This window comes from Mustelus asterias, chromosome 29 (genome assembly GCF_964213995.1).
Source record: "Mustelus asterias chromosome 29, sMusAst1.hap1.1, whole genome shotgun sequence".
Taxonomy (NCBI): Eukaryota; Metazoa; Chordata; class Chondrichthyes; order Carcharhiniformes; family Triakidae; genus Mustelus; species Mustelus asterias.
Window position 1 is genome coordinate 19,555,736 of NC_135829.1, and position 24,792 is coordinate 19,580,527.

Genomic DNA, 24,792 nt, shown 5'->3' on the forward strand with positions numbered 1-24,792 from the left:
TGGTCTCCCTCCACCATCCTTCCGACCTGCAGTTCTTCGAGAGCCTGCAGCACCTTCCTGGCCTTCCGCTGGAGGAGGGGGGAGGCCTCAGATGGATCTCTGGTTGGAGGGGGTGAGGATGGACTTCAAATATTTCAAAATATGGATGGGGATATATATTTTGAAATATTTTCCCAAATTTTTGACTGTCAGGTTTTTAGTTCCTGCGATTATAATTTTGACATTATCTTCCAAAGGGAATTCCTCCAATTCTGTGCAATGTTCAGATGAAAACAAGATGAAAGAAGGGATCCAAGGCTGCTCCAGAGGCAGATTAGCTGCACCCAACGTTGCCCATGCAAATCACATTCATAAGTAGGGGCACATCTGCCATGGAATGTGAGAGAAGAGTTGCCAATACAAACCTCTTTTCACTGTGGTTGATTTCCCAGATTTAGTAATCTCCTTGAATCTTATTTCCAACCAAGTTCCACCAGGGGGACAATTCTTCCAAGTTCACCACATGACTCTGAACATTTGAGCACCTGACTCATGGCTACAGGGACATCAACAACCCAGTTACAGATCACAAATGCATCATACAGGTCACTAATTGCTCACTAGGACACTGTAGTTTAATTACCTTTCCCATAGATAATTAGGCAGCACAAAGAAGATGCTACATTATTTTCAGTTTTGCAAGAATCTCCCATGTACCCCCCCCCCCGCCCTCCCCCGCCTCTCTGCTGTTTTTTTCTTTCCCGCCCGGGCGCGCTGCTTCAGATTTTTTGCTCCGATCGTTCCGGCAGTGCTAAGATTTTTTGCTCCGATCGTTCCGGCAGTGCTAAGCCCCGCCCACTGCGCGGATCGGACTGGAGCCGGCAAAAAGCGTATGGGCGCGCTGCAAAGAGGATTCCGGGCTGGGATCTGCATTACGCCCGGATCCGGCCCTTAGACTCCAAATGGTAAAATCAGGCCCTCTCTCTTCCACCTTCTTCCGTCGGGAAAAAGATACAAAAGTCTGAGGTCACGCACCAACCGACTCAAGAACAGCACCTTCCCTGCTGCCGTCAGACTTTTGAATGGATCTACCTCGCACTAAGTTGATCTTTCTCTACACCCTAGCTGTGACTGTAACACTACATTCTGCATCCTCTCCTTTCGTTCTCTATGTACGGTATGCTTTGTCTGTATAGAGTGCGAGAAACAATACTTTTCACTGAACACTAATACATGTGACAATAAATCAAATCAATGCGGCCAGAGCTGCTGAGATTTTCCAGCATTTTGCTGTTTTTATAAGATTTTACTACCTTTATTGTTGGTTCTTTTAAGTTGTGATAGAGGCCATGTTCAGGACTGTGCCAGCTGCCCCTGGCATGTTTGGGCAGAGAGAGGAGGAGAAACAGCTGCAAGACCCATTGACAGCTGTTAGTCACTCAGCCACGCATCTCATGAGCCACAAATGCCCATTTCTCTGTGACACTCAGTCTGACTGTGTGGCTGCTCCAGAATTACAAGAGAAACCTCTTCATTCATCCTAGACTCGCCCTCTACTCCTGCAGCATTGCTCTGCATTGTCACTGATCTCACACATCTAATACTTGGCACCGGGGCTTCCTTGCATGTAAACGCTTAAGGATGCCTGAACTACTGCTCGGAGGGGTTTGCTACTGTTATTATCTCAGTCGTGGAAAAGAAGGATGCATTCATTCACAGAATGGCGGCACAGTGGTTAGCACGGCTGCCTCACAGCGCCAGGAACCCAGGTTCGATTCCCGGCTTGGGTCACTGTCTGTGTGGAGTCTGCACGTTCTCCCCGTGTCTGCGTGGGTTTCCTCCGGGTGCTCCGGTTTCCTCCCACACTCCAAAGATGTGCGGGTTAGGTGGATTGGCCATGCTGAATTGCCCCTTAGTGTCAGGGGGACTAACAGATATAACTACTTGGAGAGTAATGAATTGATAGGTGATAGTCAGCATGGTTTTGTGACAGGTAGGTCGTGCCTTACTAACCTTATTGAGTTTTTTGAGAAAGTGACCAAGGAGGTGGATGGGGGCAAGGCAGTGGACGTGGTATATATGGATTTTAGTAAGGCGTTTGATAAGGTTCACCATGGTAGGCTTCTGCAGAAAATGCAGATGTATGGGATTGGGGGTGATCTAGGAAATTGGATCAGGAATTGGCTAGCGGATAGGAAACAGAGGGTGGTGGTTGATAGTAAATATTCATCATGGAGTGCGGTTACAAGTGGTGTACCTCAGGGATCTGTTTTGGGGCCACTGCTGTTTGTAATATTTATTAATGATCTGGATGAGGGTATAGTTGGGTGGATTAGGAAATTTGCTGATGACACCAAAGTCGGTGGTGTGGTAGACAGTGAGGAAGGGTGTCGTAGTTTGCAGGAAGACTTAGACAGGTTGCAAAGTTGGGCCGAGAGGTGGCGGATGGAGTTTAATGCGGAGAAGTGTGAGGTAATTCACTTTGGTAGGAATAACAGATGTGTTGAGTATAGGGCTAACGGGAGGACTTTGAATAGTGTGGAGGAGCAGAGGGATCTAGGTGTATGTGTGCATAGATCCCTGAAAGTTGGGAATCAAGTAGATAAGGTTGTTAAGAAGGCATATGGTGTCTTGGCGTTTATTGGTAGGGGGATTGAATTTAGGAGTCGTAGCGTTATGTTGCAACTGTACACAACTCTGGTGCGGCCGCACTTGGAGTACTGTGTGCAGTTCTGGTCCCCACATTACAGGAAGGATGTGGAGGCTTTGGAGAGGGTGCAGAGGAGGTTTACCAGGATGTTGCCTGGTATGGAGGGGAGATCCTATGAGGAGAGGCTGAGGGATTTGGGATTGTTTTCGCTGGAAAGGCGGCGGCTAAGAGGGGATCTTATTGAAACATATAAGATGATTAGAGGTTTAGATAGGGTGGATAGTGATAGCCTTTTTCCTCTGATGGAGAAATCCAGCACGAGGGGGCATGGCTTTAAATTGAGGGGGGGTAGTTATAGAACCGATGTCAGGGGTAGGTTCTTTACCCAGAGGGTGGTGAGGGATTGGAATGCCCTGCCAGCATCAGTAGTAAATGCGCCTAGTTTGGGGGCGTTTAAGAGATCCGTAGATAGGTTCATGGACGAAAAGAAATTGGTTTAGGTTGGAGGGTCACAGTTTTTTTTTTTAACTGGTCGGTGCAACATCGTGGGCCGAAGGGCCTGTTCTGCGCTGTAATGTTCTATGTTCTATGTTCTATGTTCTAACAGGGTAATTGCATGGGGTTATGGGGATAGGGCCTGGGTGGGATTGTGGTCGGTGCAGACTCGATGGGCTGAATGGCCTCCTTCTGCACTGTAGGAATTCTATGATTCTATGAATTGAACCTTTAACTAAACCTAACATTAATATTTAATCCACCCAATCTCGCCCAGCCTCCTGAAAACATAGAAACGTTGAAAATAGAAGCAGGAGTAGGCCATTTGCCCTTCTAGCTTGCTCCGCTGTTTAGTTTAATCATCAAATCCAATATCCTGATCCTGCCTTCACCCCACCATTTCCCTTGATCCCTTGAACCCCAAGAACCATATCTTCTTGAAATCGCACAGGTTCCTGGTGTTACCTACCCTGAAGGAAACTGTATCCGATTTCAGTTTTATTTAGAATATTATTATCAGCTTCTGATGCACCCTGGTTTTATAAATTCACCAATTTTTATCGGGCGATTATCCATGTGATCCTCATTATCTGCAAAGAGGAAATCTTTCTGAGTCTTCTCATGACATTCTAACTTTGCGTGCCGCTTTAGTAGTGTCGCTATGTTTTAGACCCTGGCAGCTTCCAGACTTTCTGCTGCTGCTTCATAACTGGATCCAAGAATTTGCCATTGCTCAGTAAGTTCGGATGTTCAGTTCCAGGTGCCAGCAGAGGGAACTCCTATCCCACACCAAGCCCCCACTCCCTCACCACCCCTGATCCACATTGGCCCCTGATCCAGCATTGCTTCACGTTAGACACGTTTAAATGCCTCCATGGCCTCGCTCCGCCCACCTTTAGAATCTCTTCCTGCCTTACAACCCCAGCCATCCACACTTTATCCCTCCGTGGACGGCCGTGTCCTCAATCACCTAGAATCCCTACAGTGCAGAAGGAGGCCATTCGGCCCATCGAGTCTGCACCGACCACAATCCCACCTATTCCTGTAACCCCACATATTTACCCTGCTAATCTCCCTGACACTGGGGTCAATTTAGCATGGCCAATCCACCTAACGCGCACATTAAACCCCCTGCCCAAGTTAAAATGTCATTGCATTGTTTTGTGTTGAGATCTCAGCCTGTCTGCTGGATCCCACTACCTCGGGGGGAAAAAACATCAGTGTTTTATGCCTGACAGTTAACCGCATTTGTTGTGCAGCTACATAATTTTTGACTAAATTTTAATCACCTGGACTGTTGAAATTGTGATCTGTGTACAGTCTCTAGTCCACTTCCACTTTGAAGACCGAAAACATCACCTTCTGTGGGCAATAAAGGCAGGGGAGTCTAAAACTAGAGGGCATAGGTTTAAGGAGAGAGATACAAAAAGGTTCAGAGGGGCAATTTTTTCACACAGAGGGTGGTGAGTGTCTGGAACGAGCTGCCAGAGGTAGTAGTAGAGGCGGGTACAATTTTATCTTTTAAAAAGCATTTAGACAGTTACATGGGTAAGATATGGGCCAAATGCGGGCAATTGGGACCAGCTTAGGGGGGTTTAAAAAAAGGGCGGCATGGACAAGTTGGGCCGAAGGGCCTGTTCCCATGCTGTAAGCCTCTATGACTCTATCTTTGGAGTGTGGGAGGAAACCGGAGCACCCGGAGGAAATCCACGCAGACACGGGGAGAACGTGCAGACTCCACACAGTCAGTCACCCAAGCTGGGAATCGAACCCGGGTCCCTGGCACTGTGAGGCAGCAGTGCTAACCACTGTGTCATTGTGTCTGCACCCTAAACTCTGGAATTCTTTCCATAAAGCGCCTCCTCTTTCTCTTCTTCGTCACTATTTAATGCTTATCTCTTTACCAAACCATCAGTCTCTTCTAACATCTCCCCCGTCGGCTTGGTGTCAGTGTTTGTTGTGTTTACACTTGGTGAAGTGCCTTGGGATGCTTTGTTATATTAAAGGTGCTACATAAATGCAAGTTGTTGTTTGGAACACTCTGGGGCTTCAGAGAGAATGTGAAAGGTATTATATAAATGCAAATGATTTATTTTTTCAATGATTTTTTGGAGTTGAGTGCTGAAAGAGATACCATATAGAATGAACAAGAGCTGATATAATTTCCTTTCACTCTCTCACAGGCGCAGCAGCTGCAGTGGGTTAAGTGCTGGTATCCAGTCTTGTACACACAACTCAAGGAGTCCGCTGAGAAGGGGCAGTTTGTCACAGTGGGAGGCACCTGGGTGGAAATGGTAAGGTATCGGAGCTATTGTTAGAAAGCACTGCACACCCCTTCCTATCCACATGACGTGAAATGTCAGCTTATCTCCGCTTTGAATCGAAAGGTTGTGAGGTTATTTCCTTCTCCAAAGCTTGAGAGCATAGAAAAACTACAGCACAAACAGGCCCTTCAGCCCACAAGTTGTGCCGAACACATCCCTACCTTCTAGACCTACCTATAACCCTCCATCTTATTAAGCTCCATGTACTCATCCAGGAGTCTCTTAAAAGACCCTATTGAGTTCGCCCCCACCACCACTGACGGCAGCCGATTCCACTCGCCCACCAGCCTCTGTGTGAAAAACTTACCCCTAACATCTCCCCTGTACCTACCCCCCAGCACCTTAAACCTGTGTCCTCTCGTAGCAGACATTTCCACCCTGGGAAAAAGCCTCTGAGAGTCCACCCGATCTATGCCTCTCAACATCTTATACACCTCTATTAGGTCTCCTCTCATCCTTCATCTCTCCAAGGAGAAAAGACCGAGCTCCCTCAGCCTATCCTCATAAGGCATGCCACTCAATCCAGGCAACATCCTTGTAAATCTCCTCTGCACCCTTCCAATCTTTTCCACATCCTTCCTATAGTGAGGCGACCAGAACTGAGCACAGTACTCCAAGTGGGGTCTGACGAGGGTCTTATATAGGATAGGCGAGGCCGACACTCCGGAGTGTAGTATTGAGGGAGTGCTGCATTGTCTGAGTGCCATCCTTTAGATGAGATGTAATAGGGAACAATGAATCCTGCCAGTGACCTGACTAACATTTCATCCTGAATCAACACCATTGGAACCACATTAGAATCATAGAATCCCTGCAGTGCAGGAAGTGGCCATTCGGCCTATCGAGTCTGCACTGACAACAATCCCAGCTAGGCCCTATCCCTGTAACCCACGTATTTACCCCGCTAATCCCCCTGACGCTAAGGCTGGAATTTTACCGTCTTGCCCGCCCTGGAATCGGGGTGGGTGAGGCTCGTGGAACGGAAATCTCCATACCTCGTATCTCGCTCGGGCGAGATCGTAAAATCCCGCTCACAGGGCCAATTTGGCACGGCCAATGCACCCTAACCAGCACATCTTTGGACTGTGGGAGGAAACCGGAGCCCCCGGAGGAAACCCACGCAGACACGGGGAGAATGTGCAAACTCCACACGGACAGTGACCCAAGCCGGGAATCGAACCCGGGTCCCTGGCGCTGTGAGGCAGCAGTGCTAACCCACTGTGCCACCGTGCCGATCGGTGAATAGCTGATCACTGATCTCACTGCTCTTTGTGAATATTGAGACGCTGGCGGATCAGTTGCCAATGTAGACCAGCAAGCACGGTGGGTGATAATGAGCTGAGCTTGATGCGACTTCGGGTGCAGACAGCAGATGCGGGATGAGCTAAATTTAAGAAGGTTGGAAAGCTGTTCATGGGAGCTTTGGAATACCCATGCCTGGAGGTGACAAAGGCACGGATGAGCAACTCAACAGCAGATGAGTGGAGATGGGAGATGGGATGAATTGGAGGTAGGTAGCTTTGATAAAAAAGATTGGGAATCAGAAGGATAGGTTAGGTACAACTGGAATGCAGAAGCAGCGTGTTTGATTTGATTTATTATTGTCACATGTATTGGGCAATACGTGTGACAATAATACACCTATTGATAAGTGAAAAGTTTTGTTTCTTGTGCGCTATACAGACATAACATACCGTTCATAGAGAAGGAAAGGAGAGAGTGCAGAATGTAGTGTTACAGTCACAATTATAGGGTGTAGAGAAAGATCAGCTTAATATATGGTAGGTCCATTCAAAAATCTGATGGCAGCAGGGAAGAAGCTGTTCTTGAGTTGGGTGGTACGTAAACTCAGACTTTTGTATCTTTTTCCCGACGGAAGAGAGAATGTCCGGGGTGCGTGGGGTCCTTGATTATGCTGGCTGCTTTGCCGAGGCAAAGAAAGAAGTGTAGACAGAATCAATGGATGGGAGGTTGGTTTGCGTGATGGACTAGGCTTCATTCACGACCCTTTGTAGTTCCTTGCGGTCTTGGGCAGAGCAGGAGCCATACCAAGCTGTGATATAGCCAGAAAGGATGCTTTCTATGGCATTTCTGTAAAAGTTGGTGAGAATCGTAGCGGACATGCCGAATTTGATCTTTAGTACTATTTAATCTTCAATACTATATTACTGCCCAAAGTTTTACAACTAACAAAGAAATGAATGCTTGTACTTGTTGAGCAAGCAGATATTATTACGAATGTACATTCACAAATCTATATTGCTCCTGCTCCAGTTGGTGTTGGATTATATCTCTGTTTTACTTGGATTTTGAAGCAGTCACAAAAGTCAGCCAGTAGAGGGCACTAATGTCCAGGTTTTGCAGGATGGAAACCTCCCTTCTGGCGAATCCATGGTCCGACAGTTCCTCCAGGGTCAAAGATTCTTCCAGCAAGAGTTTGGAAAGTATTGCTGTGAGGTGAGTAGTTGGCATGGCAACGGGAGCTTGCATTGCAAGGTAATTTCTGAATAGTTACTGAGTAAAAGCGAATCATCGAAAGGGAATCTCGATGTAATGTAAATTTAAGTTGAACATTTAAGCTTTAAGTTTTTATTTATTAGTGTCACAAGTGGGCTTACATTAACACTGCAATGAAGTTACTGTGAAAATCCCCTAGTGGCCCACACTCCGGCGCCTGTTCGGGGTACAACTGAGGGAGAATTTAGCATGGCCCAATGCACCCTAACCAGCACGACTTTCAGAGGAAACCGGAGCACCCGGAGGAAACCCACGCAGACACGGGGAGAATGTGCAGACTCCGCACAGACAGTGACCCGAGCCGGGAATCGAACCCGGGTCCCTGGCGCTGTGAGGCAGCAGTGCTAGTTTGTATTGTTAGTGTGTACAAACTTTATAATGTTAGATTTGTTTCTGAGAGAAAGAAAAAAGTAGCCTTTGTAAGAGACAGTCCAGGAATCTCTCTCAATACCTTCAGCTCAATCAAGATACATCTCTTAATACTTATAGAGCAAATGGTAACTGATTCTTACAGCAACCTCCTGCCCTAATTGTCCTCTCCCACACTATCTCTGAAAGCAGTCCGGACACTTAAATCTGACACAAGGTGACACTGCAATACTTTAAGTCACCAAATATCCATTTCAAAACCTTCTTGACAGCAAAATTGAGATTTAAGTGTTCACCGATCATCAGGTAAACAGTCAAATTCTATTTTCATCTCATTTTTAAAAAAGACATTATTTTATGATGCATAAGAGAAGACTTTGATTTGAGTTAGAGTGATTTTATCTCACTCTAACTGAGCAACAAGCTCCTAATGCTTACCACATTTTTTTCATTGAATCCCTACAATATAGGAGGCCATTTGGCCATCAAGTCTCCACCGACTCTCTGACAGAGTAGCTCACCCATGCCCCAAAAACCCGCCCTATCCCCGTAACCCCACACATTTTTACATGGCCAATCAACCTAACCCACACATCTTTGGACCGTGGGAGGAAACCGGAGCACCCGGAGGAAACCCACGCAGACAAGGGGGTAGAATGTGCAAACTCCACACAGACAGTCACCCGAGGCCGGAATTGAACCCGGGGTCCCTGGCGCTGTCAGGCAGCAGTGTGTTTTTTATGTTTATGTGCTTCATATCAATTAACTCAATTGTCGGGAAAAAACCCATCTGGTTCACTAATGTCCTTTAGGGAAGGAAATCTGCCGTCCTTACCCGGTCTGGCTTACATGTGACTCCAGAGCCACAGCAATGTGGTTGACTCTCAACTGCCCTCCAAGAACATCTAGGGATGGGCAATAAATGCTGGCCCAGCCAGCGACACCCATGTCCCACAAATAAATAAAGAAAAACATGATTTTTTTTCTCTGTTTTTCTGCTGCATTCCTCAGTGAAAGCTCTGTAATGTTTGCCAACTTCAGTGGACTTCCCTTAAATCTTTATTAACGCCCTTCATGTACTCATGTTGTTGAATACTGTTTAAACCCTGCATGTGTTGAGGCTGTTACTTGATGCTATTTACAGTCCTGCTAACCTGTTTCACTCAGCTATCTGTTAGATTCCATTGCATTATTCCACATGTTCGTACGAGCCCTCTTGGCCACCCTTCCAGCATTTTTTTTCAGCTGTACGTTTATAAAACCAGCTAAACATTTTTCTGTCTGCTCACCCCCGCCTTGGCTCCTCCTTCCTCTAAACAAACGCCTCACCGCCTGAGACAACAGTCTCTTTATTAAGTAACTTGGATTATCAGCTCAGCAATTGGCAGTCACATTGGAATAGATTTGGGTGAAATCGTGTGGGCCACTTTGAGATCTAAAATTTAATTGTAGCTGCGTTCTGCTCGACCTTTGATTTTGAAGTGAGCCAAGAATCCAGCGAGTTGCTTAGTTCCAATTACTGAGGCCTCAGGAATATCCACCGTAAACACACCTGCCCCAAAGCTGCTTTATCTCTGCAATGTTCTCTACTATTTTTTTAAAAATTGGAAACTTGTTTTACAAAGTTGTTAATGGAGCAGCTTTTCCTGCTCTTAATGACTATGTCGATTTAAACATGCCTTGTCTGAGACTTTTAACAGTTCAGTCAATGAAAGACATAGAACATTTCAGCGCAGAACAGGCCCTTCGGCCCTCAATGTTGCGCCGACCTGTGAAACCAATCTAAAGCCCATCTAACCTACACTATTCCAATATCATCCATACGTTTATCCAATGACCCTTTAAATGCCCTTAAAGTTGACGAGTCCACTACTGCTGCAGGCAGGGCATTCCACGCCCTTACTACTCTCTGATTAAAGAACCTACCTCTGACCTCTGTCCTATATCTATCACCCCTCAATTTAAAGCTATGTCCCCTCGTGCTAGCCATCACCATCCGAGGAAAAAGGCTCTCACTGTCCATCCTATCGAATTTCACATAGAATCCCTATAGTGCAGAAGGAGGCCATTTGGCCCACTGAGTCTGCACCGACTCTCTCTAACAAGAGTACCTTACTCAAGCCCTCTCCCTCACCCTCTCCCCATAACCCCACACATTTACCCTGTCCAATACATCTAACCTACACAACCTGGGACACTTAGGGGCAATTGAGCATGGCCAATCCACCTAACCTGCACATCTTCGGAGGAAACCAGAGCACCCGGAGGAAACCCACGCAGACACGGGGAGAATGTGCAAGCTCCAAATAGACAGTCACCCAAGGCCGGAGAATCGAACCCGGGTCCCTGGCGCTGTGAGGCAGCAGTGTTAACCCACTGTGCCGCCGTGCTGCTGAAGTTCTTCTGCCACTGGCCACTAAAGCGAAGCCAAAGTGGGGGTTAGCAGACATCCCTTGTTGGTGGCTGTGATTTTCCAGTGCTGTCAAAAGCGAATGGACTTTCGGCTGGGACGCCAAGTTTTCCATTCTTGCTTGTGACTGGTCCCGCCACGGACAAGGCCGGAGAATCCCACCCACTCTGGCAAGTAAGGCACACAGCGCGGTTTGTGGGATGGAGGACTGGAATGCCCCAATGTGTATAGTGGGATCCTCACGCTGGGATAATGGTCACTTGCCCGGGTGACTATTCGTCCCATGTGATTTAATTTTGTTACCGCAGCTGAATTTGTTCCTGTTTGAGAAATGCATTGAAGCTGTGACTCTCGGGCATTCCCTGGGTGTTTACCCTGCTTTCTGATTTGCACACAGGTTCTCCCACAGAGGCTCATTGATAACAGACAGGAGAGTTATTTGGTTCTTGCCTATTTGGCTCTTGGCCAATTTTGGTGCCACCTTTCCACCAGCACAGGCTACAGTTCAATACCAATATAATGTGATGCATTTTGGAAGAAATAATGTAGGGAGGAGTTATACAATAAATGGCAGAGCCATCAGGAGTATAGAAGCACAGAGGGACCTAGGTGTGCAAGTCCACAAATCCTTGAAGGTGGCAACACAGGTGGAGAAGGTGGTGAAGAAGGCATATGGTATGCTTGCCTTTATAGGACGGGGTATAGAGGATAAAAGCTGGAGTCTGATGATGCAGCTGTATAGAACGCTGGTTAGGCCACATTTGGAGTACTGCGTCCAGTTCTGGTCGCCGCACTACCAGAAGGACGTGGAGGCGTTAGAGAGAGTGCAGAGAAGGTTTACCAGGATGTTGCCTGGTATGGAGGGTCTTAGCTATGAGGAGAGATTGGGTAAACTGGGCTTGTTCTCCCTGGAAAGACGGAGAATGAGGGGAGATCTAATAGAGGTGTACAAGATTATGAAGGGTATAGATAGGGTGAACGGTGGGAAGCTTTTTCCCAGATCAGAAGTGACGATCACGAGGGGTCACAGGCTCAAGGTGAGAGGGGCGAAGTATAACTCAGATATTAGAGGGACGTTTTTTACACAGAGGGTGGTGGGGGCCTGGAATGCGCTGCCAAGTAGGGTGGTGGAGGCAGACACGCTGGCATCGTTTAAGACTTACCTGGATAGTCACATGAGCAGCCTGGGAATGGAGGGATACAAACGATTGGTCTAGTTGGACCAAGGAGCGGCACAGGCTTGGAGGGCCGAAGGGCCTGTTTCCTGTGCTGTACTGTTCTTTGTTCACTGAGCTATTTACAGAGCTGAAACACGTTACAAATTAAACACTTTCTCTTTCTCTCTCTCTCTTTATCTTTTTGAATAGTTCTGGTTGCCAGATACGTTTGGATATTCTGCCCAGCTGCCACAGATAATGCAGGGGTGCGGTATCACACGCTTCCTAACTCAGAAACTCAGCTGGAACCTGGTGAATGAATTCCCGGTAAGTTTCTCGATTCTGGTGGTAATCACCGCCGGTCGTCCTGGCTGCTGTTTGGAGATTTTCGGAGCGCGCGTTAAAATAACTTGAACGTGTTCAGAGAGTGTAGCTCTGTGGGAGTGTAGCGTGAAGGCTGGCAGTACAGTCAGTAACGTGATTTATTTCTGCTTACAAACATTCAAGTATATCTATCAAGTGATTTAGACATGAGTGGAGGTTTGTACGCGAGTGTCACCATTTTGAAGAAGCAAGTTGTTACTGTTACAGGCCAGAGACTCCAAGGTGTTTATGAAGTTAGCCTAGACTCTAAGTTTTAGATTGTTTTTGGCATTAGGGTGAGCATAAGGTATTTCACTCCAGGTATGATTCCAGTGATCCACTAGGAAGCTTTTATCCAACAAAGTTTATTTAAGAACACAGTTAGAATATAAAGAAAGAATTAGCATAACTTTTACCAATTACAAGACTTAGACATGCCACAGTATAACTCCTAACAGCTAGCTATCTCTGTTGTTCCAATTCAAAGCAATATCCCATAGGCATACACTCTTCCTCAGAATCAGCACCAAAACAAGTATACTAACGTAACACTAGATTTTCAGCTTTTTATCACTTTTGGACAACGATCCCGGCAGCAGTTTTCAGAGAAGGATATATCCTCCAAACAGCAAAACCTCAAAGAAGTAAACCCAGCCTCTGGCAGATCCCAGGCTCCAACTTCAGAGAGGGGAAAAGAAAGAGACTGCTCTCTCTTAACTCCACAAGCAGCATCCAAGCTTAAATATTCTGTGAAAAGCCCAGCTTTCCCCATCACGTGATCATACCTGCCAATTATCCCGATGAAACCCCACTCTGCAAAGTCCCTGGGGAAAACAGCAGAACAGCATTAGTTCAGATTAAAACCAACATTCTAGCCATTAGAAACAATTAGGCTGCTGCAACAACTATACAGGATGCCGGTAGACACAGCTCCGAGTGCATAAAAAACTGTTACACCAGCCCCTGCACAGGACCATGGCTCAAATACACTTCATAAAGGCACAGTATCGTCACATTACAGAGAGTTGTAGTAGCGTTTGTCTATGTAAATGTATTACCGATGTCTTTTAATGGGTTTTTGATTTGATTTACTATTGTCACATGTATTAGTATACAGTGAAAAGTATTGTTTCTTGCACGATATACAGACAAAGCATACCGTTCATAGAGAAGGAAAGGAGAGAGTGCAGAATGTAGTGTTACACTCATAGCTAGGGTGTAGAGAAAGATCAGCTTAATGCGAGGTAGGTCCATTCAAAAGTCTGAGCAGCAGCAGGGAAGAAGCTGTTCTTGAGTCGGTTGGTTCGTGACCTCAGACTTTTGTATCTTTTTCCCCCGACGGAAGAAGATGGAAGAGAGGGGATGTGAGGGGTCCTTGATTATGTTGGCTGCTTTTCCCGAGGCAGCGGGAAGTGTAGACAGAGTCAGTGGATGGGAGGCTGGATTGAGTGATGGACTGGGCTTCATTCACGGCCTTTTGTAGTTCCTTGTGGTCTTGGGCAGAGCAGGAGCCATACCGAGCTGTGATACATCCAGAAAGAATGCTTTCTATGGTGCATCTGTAGAAGTTGGTGAGAGTTGTAGCTGACATGCCAAATTTCCTTGGTCTTCTGAGAAAGTAGAGGCGTCGGTGGGCTTTCTTAATTATTGTGTCGGCATGGGGGGACCAGGACAGTTTGCGCGTGTCATGTCTTCATCAGCGTGGGTTTCGGGTCTACAAGAGGGTGTTCTGTAAGCAAGACCTGTGTACTAGTTACTGCTGTTTTTGTAGTTCTTGCTGAGTTATTGCCGTTTGTAAACTTTGTTATTTCATTATGTAAAGAAGATTATTCTCTTGGCAACATGTTCAGCTACCTTTATTGTGGGTTCAAGTTTCCACATCTTTTCGCGACAAAGGAGAAACAAGGAAGGAAAAAAATAAGGTTTTTTGAAGTTTAGTGTGGCAACATGAGCTTGACATGAGCCGTGCCTATTGATAACTCTTGCTAGAGGAGAGACTAAGCAGTACATTACAATTAACACGCATTAAGGTCTGTTCAGATACAGTCATTAGGACATTGGGGTATCCTCCAGCCAGGCGATTTTTCGAAGAATGATGGACAACCTGTTGCAGGGCATTCCTCATGTAGCAGCCTACTTGAACGACATCTCGATTACGGGGAATACTGAGGAAAAGCACCTCCACAATCTGGATCAAGTGTCAAAAAGGTTTTCCGAAGCGGGACTGCGTCTGCACTGGGACACATGCATTTTCCAGGCACAAAGTGTAGAGTATCTCGGTCATAAAACCATAGCACAAATCTGTGCTATGGTTTTCCCTTAGAAACATAGAAACATAGAAACCCTACAGTGCAGAAGGAGGCCCTGTGGAAGGGAAAGTTGAAGTTATTAAGGCAGCTCCAGATGGGCTGCACGGTGGCACAGTGGTTAACACTGCTGCCTCACAGCGCCAGGGACCCGGGTTTGATTCCCAGCTTGGGTCACTGTCTGTGCGGAGTCTGCACGTTCTCCCCGTGTCTGCGTGGGTTTCCTCCGGGAACATCCCAAGCCAAGAGATATCTGATGCAGGGATGGCCAACTGTTGCAGGAGATGATTGGGTTGCAACCCCCTGTGAAGCGTAAAGATGAGTTAAGTGTGCAGGATGGTTACATACTGTTGGGGGGTGGAGGGGTGGTGGTGGTGGTGGTGGTGGGGGGGAGGGGGGGGGGGGTCAGGGGGGGGGGGTGGGTCAAGAGTGATAGTTCCTGCCCCTGGTCGTTCACAAGTCATGGATGAAATTCACGAGGACCACCCCCTCGAATGAAATGTCTAGTCAGATCGTGTGTGTGGTGGCCTAATATGGATCAGGGTGAAATCCTGTTCAGCATGTCAGATACAGCACAAGCACCACCTCATCCTTGGGAGTGGCCTGATCAGCCATGGCCCAGACTTCATGTGGCCTTTGCAGCACCTTTCATGAATCACATGTTTTTGATCATCATAGATGTGCATTGTAAGTGGTTCGATGCACACGTCGTGAGTAACATTACAGCTCCTGTTACAACACAGAAGTGACACCACGTTTTCACAGCTCACAGGTCATTTCAGAGAACAAAGATGTGCAGGTTAGGTGGATTGGCCATGTTAAATTGCCCCTTAGTGTCAGGGGGAACTAGCTAGAGTGGATGTGTGGGGTTGTGGGAATAAGGCCTGGGTGGGATTGTGGTTGGTGCAGACTCGATGGCCTGAATGGCCTCCTTCTATGATAACAGAGCCATGTTTACATGTGATTAGTTTCAATACTTTATGCAACAGAATAGATTCCGCTATGTGCATACTGCGCCACTTCATTCAGCTTCAAATGGGCGGGCTGTTCAAACTGTGAAAGAGGGCTTGAAGAGAATGGCAGGGGATACTTTGGGAACCAGGCTCTCCAGGTTCCTGTTCCAGTATCGTATCAACAACAGGGCTCTCTCTCTCTCCAGCTGAGTCATTATTGGATAAGACTGAAGTCTCAGCTGGATCTGCTTCATCCAGATCTCAGAGCAAGAATGGGCAGGAGACAAGAGAAGCAGAGGGCGGCACAGTGGTTAGCACTGCTGCCTCTCTGCGCCAGGGACACAGGTTCGATTCCCGGCTTGGGTCACTATCTGTGTGGAGTCTGCACATTCTCCCCGTGTCTGCGTGGGTTTCCTCCGGGTGTTCCGGTTTCCTCCCACAGTCTGAAAGACGTGCTGGTTAGGGTGCATTGGCCGTGCTAAATTCTCCCTCAGTGTACCCGAACAGGCGCCGGAGTGTGGCAACTAGAGGATTTTCACAGTAACTTCATTGCGGTGTTAATGTAAGCCTTACTTGTGACTGATAAATAAACTTTAAGCAGAAGGAGAGACAGTTCAACACCGATCGTGTTCACATCGGGACCCTTGGTAGTAACCAGAAATAGTTACTGGGAATAATTCTAAACCCAAGTGGTCCAGTATCTTAGCCAGTGAAGCTGCACAGAAGAAGAGTTGTTCGCAGACACTAAGATCATATTGGTTTATATTATGACTCCGAGTTAGCAAAGGTTTCAGAGTCAGCAACATTTTCAGATAACACAGCAGACGTTCGGGCTGTTGTGGGTATTCACCAGAAAGTGGTTCCTGTTGCACAAGACTCCACTGTGGGAATGGATGAGGAACAGTCAGGCATAGATTCTCAGCCGCTTGAATCTCCAGATTCAAATCAGCTGACTCAAGATCCAGTGGTATTACACAGATCGCAACGCAATCGCAAAGCTCCTGAAATAATGTCACATATTGAGACATTACTTTCATTGTATTTCTGTCCTGTTGAGGAATTGACATTTAAGGGACAGAGAGGTGTTACAGAGTGTTGTAGGAGCTTTTGTCTATGTTAATGTTTAACCGATGTCGTTTAGTAGTTTTGCACATGTTTAAAGTTTATTTATTAGTGTCACAAGTAGTCTTACATTGACACTGCAATGAAGTTACTGTGAAAATCCCCTAGTCGCCACACTCCGGCGCCTGTTCGGGTTACACTGAGGGAGAATTTGGCATGGCAAATTCACCTAACCTGCACATCTTTGAACTGTGGGAGGAAACCGGAGCAACCGGAGGAAACCCACGCAGACACGGGGAGAATGTGCAGACTCCGCACAGTGACCCAGCGCCCAGTTCAGGTCGCCACACTACCAGAAGGACGTGGAGGCTTTGGAGAGAGTACAGAGGAGGTTTACCAGGATGTTGCCTGGTATGGAAGGGCTTAGTTATGAAGAGAGATTGGGTAAACTGGGGTTGTTCTCACTGGAAAGACGGAGGATGAGGGGTGACCTAATAGAGGTGTATAAAATTATGAAAGGCATAGATGGGGTGAACGGTGGGAAGCTTTTTCCCAGGTCGGTGGTGACGTTCACAAGGGGTCATAGGTTCAAGGTGAGGGGGGGGGGAAGGTTTAACACGGATATCAGAAGGATGTATTTTACGCAGAGGGTGGTGGGGGCCTGGAATGCGCTGCCGGGCAAGGTGGTGGAGGCGGACACACTGGGAACGTTTAAGACTTATCTAGATAGCCACATGAACGGAGTGGGAATGGAGGGATACAAAAGAATGGTCTAGTTTGGACCAGGGAGCGGCGCAGGCTTGGAGGGCCGAAGGGCCTGTTCCTGTGTTGTATTGTTCTTTGTACCCAAGCCGAGAATCGAACCTGGGTCCCTGGCACTGTGAGGCAGCAGTGCTAACCACTGTGCCACCCGTGTCAAGGTTGTTCTCTTGACAACGTGTTCGACCATCTTTATTGTGGGTTCAAGTTACCACATAGGTATTGCGCCGATTAGCCTGGTATTGGTAACTGAAGTTTAGTTTCAGTTCTGTGGATGAAACTATGGAGGAGAGTTGTTCAGATATTAGAAATGTCACACGCAACTGAAATGACACTCACTGACATGTCCTGAGGCATGGTACATTGGGGAGACCATGCAGACACTACGACAACGGATGAATGAACACCGCTCGACAATCACCAGGCAGGAGTGTTCCCTTCCTGTGGGGGAGCACTTCAGCGGTCACAGGCATTCAGCCTCTGATCTTCGGGTAAGCGTTCTCCAAGGCGCCCTTCACGACACACGACAACGCAGAATCGCTGAGCAGAAACTGATAGCCAAGTTCCGCACACATGAGGACGGCCTCAACCGGTATCTTGGGTTCATGTCACACTATCTGTAACCCTCACGATTTGCCTGGGCTTGCAAAATCTCACTAACTGTCCTGGCTGGAGACATCTCTTTAACCTGTGCTTAACCCTCTCTCCACTCACATTGTCTGCACCTGTAAAGACTTGATTACCTATTAAGACTTGCATTCCAACCATTATCTTGTAATTGAGTTTGTGTCTGCATATGCCCTGTTTGTGAACTGAACTCTTCACTCTCCTGATGAAGGGACAACGCTCCGAAAATTCGTGCTACCAAATAAACCTGTTGGACTTTACCCTGGTGTTGTGAGACTACTTACTGTGTTTACCCCAGTCCAACGCCGGCAACTTCACATCATGACATGAAGGAAAACAGCCCAAGGTCTGCCCAGCATCTCCTGGTTGAACAAGGTCACCGATTCAGAGTGTCCTGATTCCATAAACGTACACTGAGCCAGCGATGGCTGCGCTGGCTCGGCCATGTTTATCGGATAGATGGCGTCCGGATACACAAAGACCTTCCACATGGTGAACTGGCCAATGGTCACAACCTGCTGGATGTCACTGCTTTTGCTACCAGGAGAGACCTGCAGATGGCGGACATTGACACAGACAATGAGTAGGCAGTTACCGGCCACCACAACCTCTGGAGGCTGACTACTTGGAGGGGCATTCGAAGTGTTAAGGAGAAATGGAAAGCTCAGCCGGCCAAGGACAGGATGCAGGCCAGCTGATACCCTGAGCCTTTCCTTGCTGAGACTGTGGATTGTTCGGTATTAACATTCCTCACATCCCCTCGTCCCAGCGATGACCTCTTTATCTGGGTGTTTTACATTTTATATAGTGTTCAAATACCTATCGCCTGCTTCCCTTAGCTCTGCACCTGGCATTAACAAACTTTCATGTCATTGATAAGATGTTGACAAAGGGTTCAGAGAAAGCAGAGCCCAGGAAAATCCTGCACCTTCTCTGCCCACGTAGAATCACTACACTACAGAAGGAGGCCATTTGGCCCATCAAGCCTGCACCGACAACAATCCCACCCAGACCCCATCCCCATGACGCCACGCACTTAACCTTTCCCTGACACTAAGGGGCAATTTTAGCATGGCCAATCAACCCAACCCACATATCTTTGGAATGTGAGAGGAAACCGGAGCACCCGGAGGAAACCCACGCAGACACGGGGAGAACGTGCAGACTCCGCACAGACGGTGACCCAAGGCCGGAATTGAACCTGGGTCCCTGGTGCTGTGAGGCAGCAGCGCTAACCACTGTGCCGCCGAGCCAGTGACATGAGGTAAGGACTGCCACCCAGGAGTGCAGGCTGCCGAATGCATTCCTCAGAACTAGCTTTCTGAGTTTGGGTCACTTTTGTATCATTCTTTGCATATTTTCATACTGTAAATGCACAGGAATTGGGTTGGGGCTACCTCAACTTCATTTCTTATATGCTAGTTTCAGATCTATTCACTGATTTGAACTTTGTATGAACTCACTATTGAATATATATGTACCTAATTAACTAGCATTATATACCATTGTGCAGCGCTATGATTGTGTTCTATCACCTGTTTAATGATAGCATTTTGTAAATATATAGGAACGTACTACTTAAGGACAGGAGTAAGGCTGAAAGTTAACCTGTCTATTTCCTGCACGCATGTTGCTTATTTGGCTGGGTTTATCCAGCCTCTCTCACCTTTCTGTCTCAAATTTTGCAGCACTTATGGGGTTTTTCTTTTTGTTTAATGTAGTGTGAACTGGCCCCCACACTAGCGAGGCCTCATTTGGAATATTGTGTACAATTCTGGTCGCCACAATACCAGAAGGACGTGGATGCTTTGGAGAGGGTACATAAGAACATAAGAACATAAGAAATAGGAGCAGGAGTAGGCCATCTAGCCCCTCGAGCCTGCCCCGCCATTCAATAAGATCATGGCTGATCTGACGTGGATCAGTACCACTTACCCGACTGATCCCCATAACCCTTAATTCCCTTACCGATCAGGAATCCATCCATCCGCGCTTTAAACATATTCAGCGAGGTAGCCTCCACCACCTCAGTGGGCAGAGAATTCCAGAGATTCACCACCCTCTGGGAGAAGAAGTTCCTCCTCAACTCTGTCTTAAACCGACCCCCCTTTATTTTGAGGCTGTGTCCTCTAGTTTTAACTTCCTTACTAAGTGGAAAGAATCTCTCCGCCTCCACCCTATCCAGCCCCCGCATTATCTTATAAGTCTCCATAAGATCCCCCCTCATCCTTCTAAACTCCAATGAGTACAAACCCAATCTCCTCAGCCTCTCCTCATAATCCAAACCCCTCATCTCCGGTATCAACCTGGTGAACCTTCTCTGCACTCCCTCCAGTGCCAATATATCCTTCCTCATATAAGGGGACCAATACTGCACACAGTATTCCAGCTGCGGCCTCACCAATGCCCTGTACAGGTGCATCAAGACATCCCTGCTTTTATATTCTATCCCCCTCGCAATATAGGCCAACATCCCATTTGCCTTCTTGATCACCTGTTGTACCTGCAGACTGGGCTTTTGCGTCTCATGCACAAGGACCCCCAGGTCCCTTTGCACGGTAGCATGTTTTAATTTGTTTCCATTGAGATAGTAATCCCATTTGTTATTATTTCCTCCAAAGTGTATAACCTCGCATTTCTCAACGTTATACTCCATTTGCCATATCCTCGCCCACTCACTCAGCCTGTCCAAATCTCTCTGCAGATCTTCTCTGTCCTCCACACGATTCACTTTTCCACTTATCTTTGTGTCGTCTGCAAACTTCGTTACCCTACACTCCGTCCCCTCCTCCAGATCATCTATATAAATGGTAAATAGTTGCGGCCCGAGTACCGATCCCTGCGGCACGCCACTAGTTACCTTCCTCCAACCGGAAAAACACCCATTTATTCCGACTCTTTGCTTCCTGTCGGATAGCCAGTCCCCAATCCACTTTAACACACTACCCCCAACTCCGTGTACGGAAGAGGTTTACCAGGATGTTGCCTGGTCTGGAGGGTATTAGCTATGAGGAGAGGTTGGATAAACTCTGTTTGTTCTCACTGGAATGACGGAGGATGAGGGGTGACCTGATAGAGGTTTAATAGATTTTGAGGGGCATGGACAGAGTGGACAGTCAGATGCTGTTTCCTAGGGTAGAAAAGTCAAATACCAGGGGACATAGGTTTAAAGAAGATGTGTGAGGCAAGTTTTTGTACACAGGGAGTGTTGAATGTCTGGAATGTGCTGCCTGGGAAGGTGGTGGGAGCAGGTACGATAGCGGCATTTAAGGGGCAACTAGACGAATACATGAATAGGATGGGAATGGAAGGATATGGACTCTGGGTGCATACGGTTTTAGTTTAGGCAGGCATCATAGAACATAGAACATCACAGCACAGAACAGGCCCTTCGGCCCATGATGTTGTGCTGAGCTTTATCTGAAACCAAGATCAAGCTATCCCACTCTCTATCATCCTGGTGTGCTCCATGTGCCTATCCAATAACTGCTTAAATGTTCCTAAAGTGTCTGACTCCACTATCACTGCAGGCAGTCCATTCCACACCCCAACCACTCTCTGAGTAAAGAATCTACCTCGGACATTCTTCCTATATCATGATCAGCACAGGCTTGGAGGGCCGAAGGGCCTGTTCCTGTGCTGTTCTGTTCTTTGTTCTTCGTTGAGTCGCACTCTGCTTCACTCCACAGTCTGGTTGGGCCATGGCTCTGGGTTTACTTGCCCAGTTCAGTGTTGGTGTGAAGCTGGAACTATTTGAGACTAGTGTTAAACTGGTCTGGTATACACACCCCGTAGAGTTTGATGCAGTTGTTACATTTTTTTGAAAGCTTGGAATTTCTTCTCCTTTCCTCTCTCTTTCTTCATCCTCCCTGGAGCCCTTCCCTTTGCTCAATCTCCCTCATCCAAGGGGGTGGCACGGTGGCACAGCAGTGGCACTCCTGCCTCTCAGCGCCAGGGACCCGGGTTAGATCCCTGGCTTGGGTCACTGTCTGTGTGGAGTTTGCACATTCTCCCCGTGTCTGCGTGGGTTTCCTCCGGGTGCTCCAGTTTCCTCCCACAGTCTGAAAGACATGCTGGTTAGGGTGCATTGGCCGTGCTAAATCCTCTCTCAGTGTACCCGAACAGGTGCCGGAGTGTGGCGACTAGGGGATTTTCACAGTAACTTCATTGCAGTGTTAATGTAAGCCGACTTGTGACAGTAAATAAAATAAACCTATTTTCATTTCTTGTAAGTGAGGCTGGACGGTGAATATCTGCGGTCTTTTTGAATGTGGGAGACATTCCACTAAAGCCCGATCTTGTCTGTATTTGCTGTTTGCTCCCCACGTTTTGGGCAGGGTTGTCGGAATGGTGGTCCGTATCAGAGACTGGTCAGTTTGCCCTCCCGAACCTGGGTGTACCGATGCCAGTTATATTTAATAGATCTTAGCGTTCAACACAGATTGGGGATCCAGAATGATAGCAGGGTTTAAAGGCTTAAATTAAGAGATCAAGTCACACAAACTTTGCGTGTATTCTGTCAAATTTAGAAGATTGAGGTGTGATCTGAGAGAAGTGTTAAAAGGATTTGTCAGGGTAGATACAGAGAAACTCTTCCCTCTAGCCGGAGAGTCCCGCACAAAGGGACAGAACCTTAAAATTAGAGTCAGGCCATTCAGAGGTGCAATTAGGGAGCATGTCTTCACAAATTGGGCAATGGAGATGTGGAACTCTCTTCCCCCCGGAAGATTAAGATTGATAGAGTTTTTTATTAGCTGAGGGTGTCAAGGGATAGAGGGCCAAGGCAAGAAGAAAATGGATTTGTGGTACAGGTTAACCTGTCATCTAACTGAATGGAAGAGCAAACCTGAGGGACCTGGGCGGCACGGTAGCACAGTGGTTAGCACTGCTGCTTCACAGCTCCAGGGTCCCGGGTTCGATTCCCGGCTTGGGTCACTGTCTGTGTGGAGTTTGCACATTCTCCTCGTGTCTGCGTGGGTTTCCTCCGGGTGCTCCGGTTTCCTCCCACAGTCCAAAGATGTGCGGGTTAGGTGGATTGGCCAGGTTAAAAAAAAATTGCTCCTTAGAATCCTGGGATGCGTAGGTTAGAGGGATTAGCGGGTAAATTATGTGGGGGTAGGGCCTGGGTGGGATTGTGGTCGGTGCAGACTCGATGGGCCGAATGGCCTCCTTCTGCACTGTAGGGTTTCTATGATTTCTATGATAAATACCTTGCTTACAGTATCACTATCTGTGGGATTTTCATCATCCGTGTGGATCAGCTGTTCAATACCTAATGAGTTCCTTTAACTGGAAGGGTTCCTACTTTAGAAGTTTTGAATTAAACGCTAAAATAAAAGCAAAATACTGCGGAAACTGGAATGTGAAACAAAAACAGAAAATGCTAGAAAAAGTCAGCAGGTCCGGCAGCATCTGCGGAGAGAGAAACAGAGTTAATGTTTCAGGTCTGCATGACTTCTTCAGAACTGAAGAGAGGTGGAAATTGGTGGATTATATTCGGTATAAGAGGGGGGGTGTAGCAACTGGGGCAGAGTAGAAGGCTGGTGGCCTCCTCAGCATTGAGGGGAGACTAAACGCAGACTGGGAGACTGCTTTGGGAAACACCCCTGCCCTGTTCACAAGCATGAACCCAACCTTCCTGTCGCTTGCCGTTTTAACTCAGCATCTTGCTCTCATGCCCACATGTCTGTCCATGGCCTGCTGCAGTGCTCCAACGAAGCCCAACGCAAACTGGAGGAGCGGCACCTCATCTTCTGATGAGGCCCTCAGGACTCAACATTGAGTTCAACAACTTTAGACTGTGACGTTTCTCCTCCCTTTTTTAATATATCTGAAACATTTTTTGTCCCAATGCAAACCCCCCCCCCCCCCCCCCCCCCCACCACCACCACCACCACCACCACCACCACCACCGGGCCATCTGTCATTTGTCCTTAAGTTTTGCTTTCACTGACCTTTATTCTTTTTTTTTTCATTCGTTCGTGGGACATGGGTGTCGCTGGCTGGCCAGCCTTTATTATGTGGAGATGCCGGCGTTGGACTGGGGTGAACACAGTAAGAGTTTTAACAAAACTCTTTAACCTGGTGTTGTTAAAACTCTTACAGCGTTTATTGCCCATCCCTAGTTGAGAGTCGATCACATTGCTGTGGCTCTGGAGTCACATGTAGGTCAGACCAGGTAAGGACGGCAGATTTCCTTCCCCCAAGGACATTAGTGAACCAGGTGGAATTTTCTGACAATCGACAATGGTTTCACAGTAGATTTTTAATATTTTTTATTGAATTCAAATTCCACCATCTGCCGTGGCGGGATTCGAACCCGGGTCCCCAGAACATTGGCTGAGTTTCTGGATTAATAGTCTAACGATAATGCCGCTAGGCCATCGCCTCCCCATTAACACCTTCTGATATCTTACCCTTATGCAACAACCCGCATCCTCCACTGCCATTAACACTCCCTCTGTCTCGTGACCTACACATCTTTGTCGCAATCTCTCCTTGCTCCCACCAATCACTAACCCTCTGCCCTGCTCCAGCTGCTACACCCCCTCTTATAACATATATAATCCTTCGTACTTCTACCTCTCTTTAACTCTGAAGAAGAGTCATGCGGACTCGAGGCGTTAACTCTGTTCACGGATATGCTGCCCGAGCTGCAGAGATTTTACAGCATTTTCTGTTTCTGTTGGAAGTTTTGATGTTTCTACGTTTCGCTGGAAGATTGGCTTTGTAGTCGGAATTGAAACACGTGCATAAATGTACCCTAACTGCTTCCGATGTTTTTTCCTGTTGGCTTTATGGATTTATTGTATGATTAGTTG

At 47.2% G+C, this 24,792-nt stretch overlaps 1 protein-coding gene across 1 annotated transcript in view; it reads left to right on the forward strand.

The window, feature by feature from the left end:
• The window catches only part of man2c1 (mannosidase, alpha, class 2C, member 1), a 125,843-nt gene that overhangs the window by 28,712 nt on the left and 72,339 nt on the right, over positions 1-24,792 (forward strand). Inside the window, exons 8-10 of the mRNA XM_078200175.1 lie at positions 5,308-5,418; positions 7,813-7,905; positions 12,112-12,228. Of these exons, the coding sequence (XP_078056301.1) occupies positions 5,308-5,418; positions 7,813-7,905; positions 12,112-12,228 (321 nt within the window). The remainder of the gene's footprint in view (positions 1-5,307; positions 5,419-7,812; positions 7,906-12,111; positions 12,229-24,792) is intronic.